Below are 17,073 nucleotides of genomic sequence, written 5' to 3'. Positions count from 1 at the left end.
TAAAACTCAGCACAGAAAAGATACAGCTGGTTTAAAAGCATGATACAACTCAGATGTCCCCTTTTTTTCCTGTGTACTTTTAAACAGATCTATTGAATTAAATAATGATGTCCTAGTAAATGCCCAATTCCTTTCAAAACATCAACAGTTGTAAGAAACTGAATTAAGCTGAAATTCTCCATGTAGTTTAGAAAAAGCTGTTTATAGATGACATTCATTAAAACCATACTTTTCTGCAATTTATTTATGTCTAAACATTACAGGCAAGGACAAGATAAACAAAAAATTCTGTGTGTGGATAAACATCAAGAACTCTCACATTAATCAACTACTTCATGTATTTCATCTGTAAACACTACAGTGCTTTTAAAAAAGGTATTTATTTATTTATACACACACATATATATATTTTTTCCCCTCAACAAGTGAAGCATTATAGGTACATACATTAAATAATTTCCCCAAGGCCACTTAGCAGGGAAATGTTGGCGCCTAGAACAGAATCCATGTCAGAATGACTGACTAGACTCCCCCTGACCTCTCTAGGCAAATTCACTTTAACACTAGTATGAAAAGTGCCAAACAAAACTTACCTGTGGATGGTAGACACTGAGTGATTTCACTTTGTGCAATGGTAACAAAACCTTCAATAGGAATATTTTGTGCTCTTCTTTTAATGGTAAGGCAAATCCATTAATTATGCTACCAGGGAAACAAATTTAAAAATAAAAATCAGTAAGTATGCAAAATCTGCACTACTGTATAGATATACCAAAACCCTTGTTTTCGTCATGTTTTTTTTGCCATCTCCTGCAGAACAAGATGCAACGGAAAAATATGTAAATTAAGCATGCACCAGAGACTATTTAGTTTTTGATCCAGTTCTCTAAAGATTACAAATTAATAGAATAGTCAAATCAACCTCTGCCCATCCCTCATCCAAGTCTCTCGGGTCCCAAATTCTTCTTCCAAGCAACATATATGACTACACCTACACTTCAGATTCCAACTTTCACTATGAACTATTCACTATCATCAAAGCTTTGAATACATTTTTCTCCCAGCTTCTTCACGGAATTAAAGAATGAACCAGAGACTGGATGTAGAAAAGATCAATCCAGGACAGCAGACAAGTCAAAACATGACTTTTGCCAAAATATTACTATTTCTGCAAGAACCTAGCATATAACCAAACAGCACCTCAACAGATGACAACCCAGTTCCAGGCGAGTGCAGATGTGGCTCAATACTGGGCCAATGGCACCTTTACCTAAAAACACAGTACTAGACTGTTTTGTGTTCACTCACTTTGCTAGCATTAACATCAGTTAAAACATCCAGAATCCTATTGCCCATTTACTATTTTAAATCCTATTTTATTCATTCTAATGCTTTTCTCTTCACTAAACAAGGACAAAAGGCACCAGGCAAAAGGAACCTGCCAAAACCTTATCCTAAAAGAAAACACATTAAAAAATTCAAAGTTACATGTATTTCAGATCTCAGAAACCAGATGATGTCCCAGAATTAAACAAACACTTGCTCACCCTTACTGCGCATGCTTAAAATAATTTTCACTAGTAATGACTGCACAACTATTTTGAGGATACGAGGTTATTCCTCCCGAAGTCTCTCAGTGCATAATATCAAACCCCCATTTCTACATTAACATTTCTATCATGTTCTTGCCACAACTTCCACATACTCAACAAATGTACACTAACTTCCTTTAAAAAGAAAAAAAGTTTCTCCAAGATGTTTTAAGGGTTGTTAACAACAAAGAGAAGCAGAATTGTAGGGCAAGTTTGGCCTCGATTGAGTGTGAAGAAATTCTGCAATCCTGTCAAGAGATGATCATCAGAAAAAAAATAACCACATTAGTAGTTCCTACTGGAAGTGTTCATTTGTCCAGTATTATGTAGCACGTAGCAACGGAAAAGAATGAAATCCAGTACTTCAGCATGAAATTCAATTCTTCTTTACTTCTGACAAGTCAAAACCCAGGAACCCAACTGAAAACTGTTACTCATAAGAAGCTCTGTGTCAACAACATGCTGCGTGAAACTCCTTATTGGACTGGAAGCATAACCAATACAGAACAGTTACAGCTCGGAAGCCTCATTTAGCTACTAGAAATTCTGATTTGGAAGCCCGACGAAAAAAAATTCTTAACTTTTAAATCTGTAACACTTAAAGCTAACCTAACAAAAACCAAGAATGAAAAAGCTGGTGACTTAAGCAACAGTTTTGAAGATTTAGCTCCATATTCTACTATTTAAGCTTTACACAGTCTTCAGTGTATCCTGATGACTATTACTTGATTATAGTATGTTGAAGTAATGATGGATATGTAACTCCTTTAATCATTGAACCTTTCATTGAAAATTAAATAACTATTCTGGGCAGACATGTAGACCTAGAAAATTTTAAAACATCTTTCCAATTTCAACAGCATTCTGGGCTGCATTAGGAACAGCATTGCCAGCAGGTGATCCTTCACTTTGGCTCAGCTCCGGTAAGACACATCTGGAGTGCTGGGGCCAGTTCTGGGCTCCCCAGGACAAGAAGGATGTGGACGTACTGGAGGGAGTCCAGCAAAGTGCCATGAAGATAATGAAGGGGCTTGAGCATCTGACATACAAAGAAAGGCTGAGCACGCTGTTTAGCCTGGAGAAGAGAAGGCTCAGGGGGGGGATCTTACCCATGTGTACAAATACCTGAAGGGATGGTGTGAAGAAGACAAAGTCAGATTCTTCTCAGTGGTGACCAGTGAAAGGGCAAGAGGCAATGGGCACAAATTGAACAACAGGAAATTTCATTCAAACATAAGAAAAAAGCCTTTTTATTATGATCGTGGTCAAACATGGGAACCTGTTGCCCAGGGAGGTTATGAAGTCTCCATCCCTGGAGATATGCAAAGCCTGACCAGACACAACCCTGAGCAACTTGCTCTTGCTCACCTGTTAATTTTATGTGCAAAAATATGGGAACACCATAAAGTAAACCTCACTAAGCTTTTAAAGAGTATTAACGTATAAAAACCAAAAGCTTGCACATGGATTAGAGATATCAGTTTATAAAACACACACTATTTTTGACGAGGCTATCAGCTTTAAGTTGTAAAATTTTAGTTTCAAGGGCTTTCAGGTGCATCACTGAAGTTTGCTATATAAGGCGATTAACAAAAGGTTTCTGAAGTTTCATAACCTATGCTTCCTTTGCTTACCCGCTATGCATTTAGTGATGTTAGAAGAATTTTTGAATAAATTTCAACTAATTACATGTTATTTGTAGTTGCTTTACAACTAATATTAATTACAAGGATCCTAAGCTAGAAAATAAGACTTAAAAAATAAGATTAAAAAATTGTCATATCCCAAAACATTGCCACTGGGTTCAAGTTTTTGCTGTGTTCCTGCAATCTTACACAAAACTTCTCTTCATTACAGCTTTGCCACATGATATGAAGCTATTTTAATCTTGTCTCAAAGCAATCTGCAATCCCCAACTGGATTTTAAAAGTCTCCTGTGAAGACCAAGCGAGTTTAATTAAAACAAAACCTACAACTTACCTTCCCAGTATTTCCAGTAATTCTGCTATGCCATTGTGATGTTCTGTTTCATAAATAAACCTAAATAAATGAAAAGTTTTATTCAGTTACTGCTGAAGAGAGACAGAACTCTAACACCAAGATCCCCATCTAACATTACAGGTAGCCTTGATCTCCCAGGTTTTAGTCACTCAGCAAAAAAAAAAAAAAAAAAAAAACCCACCAGAAACACAGAGTGGAAGAGAAACTGTGGAAACAAATCAATAGCACATTAAGCTGCTTTCAGCGTTCACACTTGCTTGCTCTTTTCTTCCACTTTTAACAGAGCAGCATGCACTTGAGTTTTTTCCAATAATCATATTCCAAGCCACTTTAATAATGCAAAATGAACACAGCAAACAACGTTTTAAATATTAAAATAACACAAGAGCATCTGGCATAATCAAATGCCATGACTCAACCTTCTATAGCGCATGCAAGCACAAGGTGTTCAAACAGTTACTACTTATGAATCTAAAAAGCTCTTTGGCATTACAGACTTCTGTGCATACAAAAGGCTCTGTAATAAACAGAGGAAGTAAAATTTTCCTGAATTTTCTTTTGATAGAGCAAATTTGATAGATTGCCTGTAATTTACTAGGCCATCACCTTTCCACCCTTCTTCCCAATTGCCTGAGTGTAAATTTATTGAGAAAGTTCTATGCACAACTTCAGGTATTTTGCAAATAATTATAAAAATTTACACTTATGAGAAAATAATTCGACTCATTAGAAAATATTTTTCTATTTGAAAATTTGTCACATATTAACAGCTACTTTTAATCCAGAATATCTCATGTGACTGTATTTTCTCCTTAAAGACCCTTCCCATATAATTCAGGACAACAATTCCAAGCAAAACTAAAGACAATGATACAAAAAGCTTTGGACTGAATTACCAGGAACATAGTAGTTTAGTAATTTTTATATTAGAAATTTTACGTTAGAAAAAATCAGATCAATGTACTATCAGGACAGAATTCACACAATTCCGAGTGACTAAAAGACAAATAAAGACTGCACATTTCTCAGGTGAGCACAGTAACAAACTGACGACTTGCAGGAAAAAGTATAAGAAAAGGAAATATTTTGAAAAATTCTACGCATACTTTAAGAGCTTATCATGCACAATCCACTAATTCAAGACAGAAGCTGAAACAACTTTCCTCCCTGGTGCTCATATCCAGGAAGACTAGTTTACATTTGCATGCAAGATGTTTCAACTTCTAGCTCTTAAATATTATACAACTAGGTGAGGTTTTCTGTTTACTCCTCCCCCCTTGCCCCACCCAACTTGGTTGAGAAAGGTAGTCTCTACAGTGCAAATTATATAATCTCCCATATACATTTCAGATTGTATAGAAATATGTTTTCAAACTATTACAAAGTTGATCTAATGACCAGAACATTTCTTAGCCTTTCAAAACCCTTGCACCAGAAATATCTGTATTTGAAGACTTGGCTTCCATTATCCCTGAAAGTAAAGTGCAAGACGTGGCAAATAAAAACACTGTTCAGAAGCGCATTATAATATGCTGTGATGCTGTTGTACCATCTGGTTCAGATATTTTACAAAATTATGCATTTTGGAATTAATTTAATAAAATCTATGTGTGGGGAAAAAAGTTTACATCTTTGTTTGAAAGATACACCTGTACTTTTTCCTTAGGACATACTGGCTCTCGACACATCCAGTCAAGAGCAGTTGTCTGCAAAACAGTGAAGGCTTACTAATTATTTTAAATTAGCCCCTCTGTATCTCTTCTAAAGGCTTACTTGTTACCATAGACAGGGAAGATAAGCTCCCTCTACAGCTGGTACTGCTGGGTGCCATTCATGAGATGGCACAGAATATGTGGCAGCTTTTTGCTATTTTCTTAAAGGGGTCACATCATACATTCATTTTGGGATGACAACAACAGTTGTAGAGAAAAAGGGAAGCAGGATGGAGGGAATGTAAAACACATCATTATTTGTAGGGAAAAAAAAGGCATACCAAAACTAGAAGACTAAAAAAAAGGCACCATAATCTTGCATTCACACTTGCCATAATGGCACTAAAAACACACTTCTAAAGACCTTTGGTAATACAGTGGATTAATTTTTCATCTTTACACTTTTTGGATCAGGGATAATACTACAGTTTATTCTATGGCAATTAAAAAAATATTCACGAGCCTTAAATGGTACATCTCTGTTCTGATGAAAGAAAAGGCAATAAATATGTTCCTTCAAGGGAATTCCAGATCTCTCAGTGATTCGATTTGAGCCCAACTTCTGCAGGATGCATTATGAAGAACTACATTTTATTAAGGCACTACTGTAATACAAATACAACTACCCAAAAAGAAAGGAAAAAAAAAAAAAAAGACTCACAGATGAAGATACCAAACCACCTATGAAACCACATACAAACTCAAGTTTCAGCTGCCAAATTTATGCTGTGTGCAAGACTACCCCAATTTAAATCTGCCAGACTGGTATTAATTATTGTTAGATGTAGCAATATTGGGCATAAACTTACTAAGAATTAAAAAAATTGCTAGCAGTGTCTTGGGAGTATTTTTAGTTGTATCCCTGACCACATGCAAAGATACTGACATACCTATAAATACATAATACAAAGATACTGACATACCTATAAAATATATTATTAATTTGTTTCCGGATGTAAGCTCTTAGGCCTAAGAATTTCCCATATATTCTGTGAAGAGTTGTTTTAAGAAAATCTCTTTCACGAGGATCTTCACTGTCAAAGAGCTCTAAAAGCTGCAAAGAGGGAAAAGAAGAGATGCACTTTACATGATTCTAATGCACTGTAAAATAATTTAGAACTTGAAGTTAAAAATTCTTTTTTTACCTCACCTGTAATACAAACTTCTGATCGATATATTTCTTAGCTATATTAGGTTGGAAATCTGGAGATTCTAAAAACCTTAAGAAAAATTCATAAACAAGCTGAAAAAAAAAAAAAAAACAAAACACACACCAACAAAAAAATCATATTAGTCTTTTAAACAAGGAACCATTTTATAAGCAGCACATTACCAAAATTGCTATTTAGTTGTTCAGAACTGCCCTATGTTTTTATTTATATACCACAGAGTAAAAGCTTTGCTCTTGCTCTCCTGACAAAGTACAAGAACTTAAGGTTCTTTAAATTGCATTGAAATTCTGCTGAGCCTCCATCACTAGATTTTACTCAAATGACATAGTAATCTAATATTCATAATGCCCAGAAGTACATGTTTTGAAAATTCTCTGTTCTCCTCTGTTTGTCACGGTACCTCTGAAAGCTAGAGCTGTGCCAGAGTCAGATCAAAGCATTCACAGTGACAAACTGAAGCTCATTTAAAACCAAAGCAGTTACATCTGTACCGCAAGAAACGAGTCTTTAACCTCTAATATACTAACTGAAACTTTTTTCAAAGATTATCAGTTTAAATTCAAGAAATATTTTAAATATTGCAGAGAAATGTAATTGACTTGAGATAAACACAAACTAAACAATTTTGAGTCAATAAACAATTACTTTAATGTCAAAATTTTGTTAGACTGACTTCCTAGTCTTCCTTAAATACCTGTAGATGAGGCCATGCAGCTTCTAAGGTTGGTTCATCTTCCTCTGGATCAAATTCTGCTCCCGTTGGATTGGAAGATGGTGGTAACGTTCGAAACATATTAACTGCAAACTGAAATCACATGTGCCTTTAACAATTTTGAAACAAGTGAATGATTAAAAAAAAAAAGACTTCAAAGATTGTTTTGACTGAGAATTCTTTACATGAATTATTTTAATTAGTATCTGCAAAAATACAAGCTATATAAGTTTAAACAATAATGAGATACATTCATTCTTCTTTAAAGATTTCTAACTTGGAAAACACTTTTCCACACAGTACTCTTTCAAGCTCAAACCTACTGTCCGGACATGTTTTATGAGAATATTGCTCTGATCTCTTTACACACACATGTTTTAAAAACCCAAGCAAATGTATATAAAATGTTTACACAAACATTTTTTATATATACACTTTACAAGGCCTTGCAACAACCTGCAAAAGTGGAAGTCAGAAGCAGAGATACAAAACAAAGATTACCCCCAACTGTTCTTTTCTGTAAAATATCAGTTTCACACTGTGGTATACACACAAGGAAATACTTCAAAACCAAATTCCTCCCTCCCCCTCTGAGCGGTATTTCTCTTAAACCATGTCCATCTACCTGACATCACAGGGGCACTGAAAGGGGAGAAATGCACATCCTAATCCTTTAATCTTTCACTTCATCTGAATTCTCAAATCCCTGAAAACCGTTTAGCATCCTCATGGAAGTGGAGCAGACTACAAAGATGAATTGCTTAAGTTGTTGATATATACACAGATAAATTATTTTTGTGTTCCCAAGTGCTCATCTAGACACACTTTCATATGGTGTATGAACCAAAGTAGTACTCTTCACAAACCTCTTTAACAGGAATGGAGTTTCAAAGTCCCTAATAAAGAGAAAAAAACCCATTCCCTGTCATATGGACAGAAAACTTTTCTATGAGGTCCTGTTCTAGGCAAATCAACCTCATCAAATCAACCTCATCACTAAATGCATGTAGCTTGAATTTTCTTAAATAAAAAAAATAATCAGAAATAAGCACATTTCTATCCATTTACACAATGCATATAATTGCAAATGCAAAGTAAATCACATTTGTTGGCTGAAAAAAGAGACTCACATGATTTCTGGGATAAATTTAGCACACATTCTCAAGAGTAACCTTACCTAGAATGGTGCAAAGATTTAAAAGGTCTGCAGTATCCTAAATTCTCCACCTGAAATGATAGTTAGCAAAACCAGCTGGCTTCTCTGTGGACAAGGAACAGCTAGCTAGTGATTCAAATGGTTGTCCTCACACCCTGAGGAGTTAATAATTAAAACTTTACTGACCAAGTTGAAGGGAACAGGTTTCTGTGCATGCCAGTAAGAAAAACCTGAAAAAAGCCTTTATCTGTATATGCAAGACAGCTATGGCTGTCAGTACTGGAAAGAGACTAATTCCTCAATTCCACTTGTAATCCAGAGTATTAGGTAGGGCAGACATTGGTAGGAGACAACCAAATTGCTGAGCAAGTAGAAAAATGTAATCTATTTAGCCATGTAAGTGCACCCAGTAGAGACCTTCTTGTTCAATTTTGTTGCTTACTCATTATTGAGCCAGTATCAAGCAGTTTAAACTTATTTTTGTACAGAATAAGAAAAATAAAGATCAATTCAAATTAGTACATGGTCCCAAACTGCCTCCACTACTTCAAAATGATCCTTAGAGACAAATACCTCAGTCTCTTAGCAGCTTGAACACATTGCAGAAACAATAAGACTGCCAAAATAAAAACATAGTGGTGTACTGCCCTAACCCTTCCATAATGATTGAGTATATTAGACTCCATAAAGAAATTATCTTCAAGTCTACTCCTACTTATAACACTAAAGTAAATTCTGCTTTCAAATACACAGATCATTTTGTGCTTTACAAAAACACTAAGGTATTTTAAAGTAAATTTTGGTAGACATTTGCTCACAATGAGAACAGTGGCTATGCTGAATGGAATCTACATTGTGCACAAAACTGATTTATCAAATCAGCTACAGCTGGCTATAAGGCACACATATACTCTGTTCTAAATATGTACCACAGGTACTGGTAAGGATTAACCTATACATTGTTATTGATATTCTATTGCTGTAACAGATTCGAGGTGTCTTTTTGCAAGTATTTAGAGGAAATGTATTCTCAGATTTTCCCAAGTCTGGCAAAGTAAGAGACAACAGAGTAGACAAGCTGATTTGCCAGGAAAAAGAAAATTCTTTGCAAAAGGCTATATCACCAGGAGCAGCAGAAACATTTACAGAGCCTTTTCAAGAAAACCAATACTTGGCTCAGCAAACATGCCAGTACAGGGCATATCCAGGACCAGCTAGGAAAAAAGAAAAAAAAGGAAAAAAAAAAAAGGAGATTACTCCATTGGAACTTGCACTGACCTGAATGTCTTATTTGAGGATGCAAAAGAACATTTTATTTACTTCATCAGCTGAAAGGTTCCTATGCTTTCAACAAGTGTATAATACAGCTCAATTTAAGGAAAAAACCCTAAATCCTACAAGTTTGAGTTTACTTGTAATGCAGCTATTCAGAATGCAAGGTCCACTCCAATATCACATTTAAAATCTATTCTTTATGCCACAGTTTCAATCTTTGTTATGTTCAAATTCCATCACAGATAATAATTGCATGTGCCATACATAGATTTTTATTCTTTTCTCAGGTTTTACTGAGGTGTTGGTTTTTTTTTGGGGGGGGTGGTGTGGGGGGGTGGTGTGTATGTTTGGTTGGTTTGGGTTTTTTGGTCTTTTTTGGGTTTTTTGTTTGTTTGTTTCTGTTTTAAATAGCATCAAAGCTTTCTTGTTGATAATTTGAAGATTACTTGAAAGCTCTGAAAGATTAAGCTGTCTCAGTTTAAAGATGCTACTTTGCAGAGGAATGCATTCCATCCATCTTTGGTGGGATTCTGGGAAGAGCAACAGAAGGTCATGTTTCCCTCTTCACATTCTGACTTCTTTCTCATTGACGCCTCCATTCACAGTTTAAAATAATGCTGTGAATTACCTATTAACTGGCAGGGCTAAGGAGCATATGTATGTGCTGTCCTGCCATCTCACATCTGACAGATGGCAGAGCAGACAGTGGGAGGCAGTATCAAACTGCATCAGCTAAATCTGCAAGAATTACATCATATTCCCATGAAGGAAAAGTCATGCTCATGCTCTGTTTTTCTTCAGAATATTTCTTCATTTCAGCAACCGAGATGCAAGTCTGATACAGACCGAGACTGGCATATCAGAGTAATTATGATTTCAGAGAATTAAAAGTAAAGCTAAAATACCTTCACGTTCCCCTTTTTGAAATTTTGCATGGTCATGAAGCAACTAACAACCTCCAACCTTTGTTTAAAAACATATGGTGAAGATTTACAATAATCAGTGGTCCTCCAAGAAAATAAACCTAGGAAGACTAGATTTGAAATTTAAAACTTGCTAAGGTAATGAAGCCTGATTTGATCTGTTTCATGTTTTATATCCTTGGCCAACGGACCACAAAACTGCTCAAATCAACGTGCAGCATCTCTTGGTGAAGGCAGAAACTTTAAACTCTCTTGTCTCGAGAGATTTCGAAGCCATCGAAATTTAGGAAAATTTACAATGAATTAGTATCAGTAAGACCTTTACCCTTCTGTCAAATGGCTGATCTTTTTCCTAATGCCTCAGACTTTTGCCCAAACAGACAAGATACAAGCTGCAAAGCCTAAATTTCCTCTAAGGCCAAATTCCCATAGAAGTACTAAGTAAACTAGCATAACTTAAACACATTCCCCCCCATCTATGAAATTTGAGTCTATGAAAACTGGGCTAGTGTGCCAAAATTCCCTCTGTGCTGTCAGCACTGACAATACTTGACTCCAAAGGACATAATTTACGAGGATGGGAGAACAAAAAAAAAAAAAAAAAAAAAAAAAAAGGAAAAGCAGACAACCTGCATTTTTACCACTTCACAGATATGTTTGCTATAATGGTAGTTATGCACCCTGTTTTTCTGGTGGCCCATTTTGCGTAACACTGAAGAACATTTTCAAGTAAATAAGCATCAGAGATATCATTACATATTTTCTCCTCCCTTCTGCTCAGCAGCGTGAGTGAAGCCTGACATGAACAGCTCTGAATGACAAGCTACATAATCCAAAAGTCTGCACCTTCTATATTCATGTGAATAAAGCTATCCTAATAACTAAATAGAGCCACAAGTAATACACTTCTATTCACAGTAAAATCTCTTATTCTAGACCAAATATCAGAGTAAAAAAAAAGCCACACCCACAAAACTCTCAAAGCAAAAAAAAAAAATCAACCTCCCCACGTGTATAACTGGGTACGTATTTTCATTTGCTGAATGCATGAAAAGTTGCAGTGAAAACTGCTTCACAGTTGCTGAAAATACCTAGTCATAAAATTAGATCTGTTTCTATAGATTATCAATTTTTAGAGTAATATTAGCGTATACGCTTCACAAAAATGTTAATTTACCATCCACAAGTACTTAATCACCACCACCACTAAGGAAATTATTCTGAGCACTACAGAAATAAGTAAGCTATATTTATACAAGCTTCTGATCTACTTCTTTCTCAGAACACGACGACCCTGGACCTCCACATCCAGTACTGCCCTGGCCTCTCTCAGCTCTCTTCAATACCCTCTGGCTGGCTAGCTGGGGAAGTGACTATTCATATTGACGTTCACTTTCACAGTCCCGCTTAAAACAGATACAATCCAGATATTGCCCATCCTTTCCTGAGATAGAAAGAGGCATTAGTTTAGGTCTGTATTCTACATAGCCAGCAATTCTCACAAAGTTCTACAAAACTAATATCCTATGTGTCTGTGGTTCTGAAAAACTGGTGCACAACAGAACATTCTTATAAAGCCCCGTTTTCTTCAAAAGCCAAGCTAAAAAAAGCATATATTCTCTTCTAAATAAGAATCTGTAACTGATGCTTTTGACAAAAACACCCCATTAAATTTATCATTTACATTTACAAGATTTATTCAGACATTTGACTACATCTTATAGTTTTGAGAAGAGGTAAGTTCCTGCTCCGAGGCTAATCGGTTCAACCTTATTATATTATACCTATATACTATATTATACCTGAGAAATGGAACTTATTATACAAGCATTTAATAAAATGTCTTTGCTTACAAATGTAAAAGGAATTTGGAGGACACATCAGCTGGCTCTGAGGAAGAAAGAGAAGAAACTCTTGGATCCACTCTTGAGAATAACATTAAATCCATTTTAGAAATTAATTTCTCTCATACCTTTTGAAAAGGAGACTTATAATTAATGTTAAATAATTGAACTAAGCCACTAGATGAATATATAGGTTAAAGACAAGAGCTTACTATAAATTAGCCCAGGACACTTGAAGCAAAAAAGAAGGGTGAGGATGGGGTGGATGGACATGACATGAGCACTAGAATTATAAAGAAGAACCCAATGATAAGGTAGATGCTTCTCTTGTCAGAGAAAAATAAGATTTGAAGCTATTGAAAAGGAAAAATACTATTTTATTATCATTAAACAGATAACTTGTGAAATGCATTGCCGTCAGTGTTTGGCCTAAATAATATGTTAACACAACCAAATGAAGATTACACACACACACACATATATATGCATGTATATCTATATATACTCATACATAAATAAGTAACCTCCAAATTGTGAAGATGAACAGAATAGCACAGTAAAGTCCTAATTCCTATGCCAACTACCAACTTCACAAACTTTCCAAACCAAAACCACTCTCAAATCCAAGTACTTCTTGATCACTCTCATGATTTTACTGAAAACACTATTCCTTATTAATATAATTCAGTGGCAGTAGCAGCACACAACTTATCAATGTCTCTTGGAAGAGTCTTAAAATACAAGAAGACATTAGATTTATTTTTCCTTAAAATGCACACAATCCACTCAAATCTACTGCTAGAACTTAGCAAAAGTACACCTCAACCTACACGTACATGCCTAAAAGAAAGAAGCTGATACTACTGCTGCCGGAGGAATACAGTTGTTTCAGAACAGATGACCAAAAGAAAATTGTTCCATAAAAGCAGCCTAAAAAAAACCTGCTATCTGAACTTAACCTCAAAATACTAGTCCAGGTGCCTTCACTGACAGTGTCTATCGCAGTGCTGTATAAGTCCCATGCAAGGAAACCCCGCACCCTTTAGAACCTTGCACATAAAAAGCATTTTAAACTGACTGAAAGAATTGTCAAACAGATGCTGCATGCTCCCAGCAAAACACTGGCAATTAAGATAGCAGCCAAATTCTGCACCAAGATTTATTAAACTGACCGAAGTGCAGACTTTATTACCACTAGTTACATCTGAAAGTGAAGAAAGTATATATTCTCCTCAGCCAAATGTATTCTGGCCTTAACTGTTTGATGGAGGAAAATAATGCAGGCACATAAGGCAAAAATTATGAAATTATGGGCAGTTAAGACTTCTTACGCAGACCAAACACTGATGTCTGACATAGATATTCAAGAACTCATCATGAACTCCATTTTACCTAAATGAAGTCTCAGCAAGCTTATTCTCTTTCATAACTCCCCTTTCATCAGTGTCAAGTATTCCAAAACAAGCAATCAATTAGCAAAACCCAGAGATATAAATAAGCTATCAAAACATGGGAAAAGCCATGATCCCACATCTCCTCATTAACCATCCATAATGCTTTGTGTACATGTTTGACATCGAGTTATACGTAATCCTCATATACTCAGTTCTCATGAAAACAACTTCTTTATCAGTAAACACTTATGGCTGATTTAGATAACAAGCAATCTTCAGAATAAGCAACATCTTTCATACTATAAATCCTTAGAGTCTTTGAAGCAGCTTCAAAGACTCTGATTTGTAGGAGGACCTCAAAATTTGACTCAGTTCATATTTATGTTAAAGATGCACTGGTTTCTCATCCCCCTGAAAATTCACCCCAAGCTATAAAGTCTTGGGAAAAACCATCATGTCACACACAGTCAAGAGTTTCTTGAAGGCTTAGTAGTTAGCTATTTTAAAAGATGCTTTCTGTTCTCAGCGTATTGCAGACAATGGCTACAGACCTCAACCCAACTGCTACTCCAGGCAACTGGTGTCTAGTCACCACAATGACAGCTGAAAGACTCCCTTGTAGTTTCACGGCCTCCTCCTCTGGAGTAGACTTCGGTGTGACAGAAAAATAAACTGGGTCTAGCTGGCTAGGATTTGGATAGTGAGCAGGGAAGAACAACGCAGGTCTGAATGGTTCACATAGCTTGCTCCAGCAGAACCCTCATCTGCCATCCCATGTCCTAAATAACGTCTGACTCTCATTCTCACCTCTGAATACAAAATAAAATAAATCGCTGGTACTGAATAGGATTACATAAGATTAAGCGTCAAGCTTGCACAGGTGATCTTAATTTTAGTCTTCTAAATTTTTTTCAAATTTTCAGTTTTGCAATCTACATGGTTTAACAGCTAGATGTATTTTATAAACACCCATTCCAAAAAACATCTGTGGGGAAAAAAAAGCAACACCCCACTCCCCTTTTTTTAATACAAGATTTCATTTTTTGCCAACTTAAACCATAATTTACTTCTGCTTCATACATGTGTCTACTTTCTATCTTACAACAAGAGGAATCAACACTGGCAATGGGATTTAAAAGCACTGTTATATTACCATTTTGCAGATGTGCAAACATAGTTGATCTTTTTTGAAGATTTCAGTAAGATTTCTTAAGATAAATTGATATAGCTGAAGAAGCAACTGTGAATTAAAAAAATCAAAATAGTTATCACTGTCAAATCACTTACCATATGTACAACTTCAGGGTAAATAGGTTCTGTAATCACATTGCGATTGTGTGTGATATATTCTACCATTTCACTTAAAGCTGCTCGTTTTACTTCCTTCCACTTTAGGTCACTTAGTGGATCAGAAACAAAGTCAAAAAGTACACAACATTGTCGTAACTTCTGGATAAAAAGCTTTTCTTGATCAGCAGGAGGAACATCTGAAAAGTGAAAATAATTGGTTATAAGTTATATTGTAGCGGACTTTACTCTTCTCCCCATTTTTACTTCCCGAGACACAGGCATAGCAGTGTTTAAGACTACCAGCAGGCTTTCTGAATCTTCAAACAACTTTCAGCAATCTAATGGTCCAGAGTATGAACCCAAGTAAAATACACTGTACATGACAGGATGATTTAATAAAATTTCAACAGTGATGCATACTTGCCTTTGCCAGAAGTAGATAATGCATGGAAAAAATACATACTTGAAAAAAATGTCTCAAGGAATTCCCCCAACAGCTCAGTTTGTATAAAGAATATTATGCCACATTTGCAGAAATACTCTGTTTTTAATACTAGAGATAAATGGGTGGATCTTCAGTTTCAGCATTAGATTTAAGCCAGAGCCACTTTTTAAACCTGGGAGCTGCTGCCTCACGAAGTCCATTTTTGTATCAAGTGCCTCCTACAACACAACAGGCTGCAGTAACCACATCTAGGCACAGAACAACTATTGAAGGTTTGTTTGTTTTTTGGTTTTTTTTTTTTTAAACTTCATTAACACAAGAAATATTTAAAGAAACTGGAGCAACACACTTAGGATCTTCAACTATTTGGTCAATTTGTAACACTATTTTGAATGTTTGTTTCACATGTACAAGGGTTAGACTTACATTATCAATCTATTTAAGCACTTGCAGGAGTCTGTCTAGTTAACTGTGGCCAGCACTGCAAAATTAAACACCACTAGCCTTCCAGAAAAGGCCATTCTTAATCACCAAGATGAATATAAGATATGAAAAAAGTTAACAGTAAATTTTAAAACAAATTGAGTAAATACCTTGCTTGATATTTACTCACTGTTTAATCAGACGCAGCTGGTAAGAAACTATTTTGATTTCTCTCTTCTGTGATACCTATTAAAAATATTTCACAGGCTTCAGATATCCTGAGACCAGACTCCCTCATCTTCAGTAACAAATAGGAACGGGAACGAAAAAAAAAAAGTAATATTTGTACTCTTTTGGTAATGCTCTAGAATTCATTGTCTTTATTGTTATACACTTAACCTTTTGCGAAAAAGTTGCCTTGCCTTATACAGTCTTTGTGCAGTGGTATTTTTATTGTTTGATAAGGATACCTAGGCTATAAAAAAAAATTTAAAGTTTTTACCTCCCAATTTTCACTTCCTGTGCTTTACACCTTAATCCTCCCTGCTGATCCTCCGTAATTCATTATTTAGTGCTTGCATGTAAAGTGAAATTAGATTGCACAGTTCAAACTCCGGACACAAAATTGGTAAGCAAGTAAGCCAGCACTACTTTTGCCATCAGTATTTTCCAAAATAACGAACCTTCAAAAAATTAAAAATATACTCAGATCGACATAAAACCACCAATTATAATTGGAAACTAAAGTCAGCCTAAATCACCGAGTCCAAATATAGATGTAGAAGTTTAAGTTACTGTTAAGAATGAACTAACACTAGACTGCTGTTTATAAACATTCACATGGTGACAAATTAAAGTACCTCCTATGGCTAACATTTCAACAGTTATAGAACAGAAGTTATGCCTTCTAAATTCTGCAGAGATTTAGCCTCAATGCCACAAAATTCTGCATGTGCTTTTCGCTAAGTAATCCCATAAGCAGTTAAAATGACTAATGCACGTGAAATTACAGATCATTATACATAGCAAAAACTTTCAGGATCAGGACCTTAGCTTTCAATGCTTTGGAAATACTAAAGTAACTTGGCTAGAGGTAAAGAAAGCAGTACCATATTTTGACAGCAGCAAAAATTC

General features: G+C 35.5%; 1 protein-coding gene across 3 annotated transcripts in view; it reads right to left on the bottom strand.

The window, feature by feature from the left end:
- The window catches only part of PPP2R5C (protein phosphatase 2 regulatory subunit B'gamma), an 84,535-nt gene that overhangs the window by 17,521 nt on the left and 49,941 nt on the right, over positions 1-17,073 (bottom strand). For 2 of the 3 annotated variants that reach the window (XM_075503594.1, XM_075503596.1), the window contains 6 exons: positions 15,069-15,268; positions 7,172-7,282; positions 6,456-6,548; positions 6,229-6,359; positions 3,573-3,632; positions 594-702 (listed from right to left, as the gene is read on the bottom strand). In XM_075503594.1, coding sequence (XP_075359709.1) covers positions 594-702; positions 3,573-3,632; positions 6,229-6,359; positions 6,456-6,548; positions 7,172-7,282; positions 15,069-15,268 — 704 coding nt within the window. The remainder of the gene's footprint in view (positions 1-593; positions 703-3,572; positions 3,633-6,228; positions 6,360-6,455; positions 6,549-7,171; positions 7,283-15,068; positions 15,269-17,073) is intronic. The other variant, XM_075503595.1, reaches the window with a different exon arrangement.

Source organism: Mycteria americana, chromosome 5 (assembly GCF_035582795.1).
Source record: "Mycteria americana isolate JAX WOST 10 ecotype Jacksonville Zoo and Gardens chromosome 5, USCA_MyAme_1.0, whole genome shotgun sequence".
Taxonomy (NCBI): domain Eukaryota; kingdom Metazoa; phylum Chordata; class Aves; order Ciconiiformes; family Ciconiidae; genus Mycteria; species Mycteria americana.
This window is presented reverse-complemented; position numbering and strand designations above follow the sequence as displayed.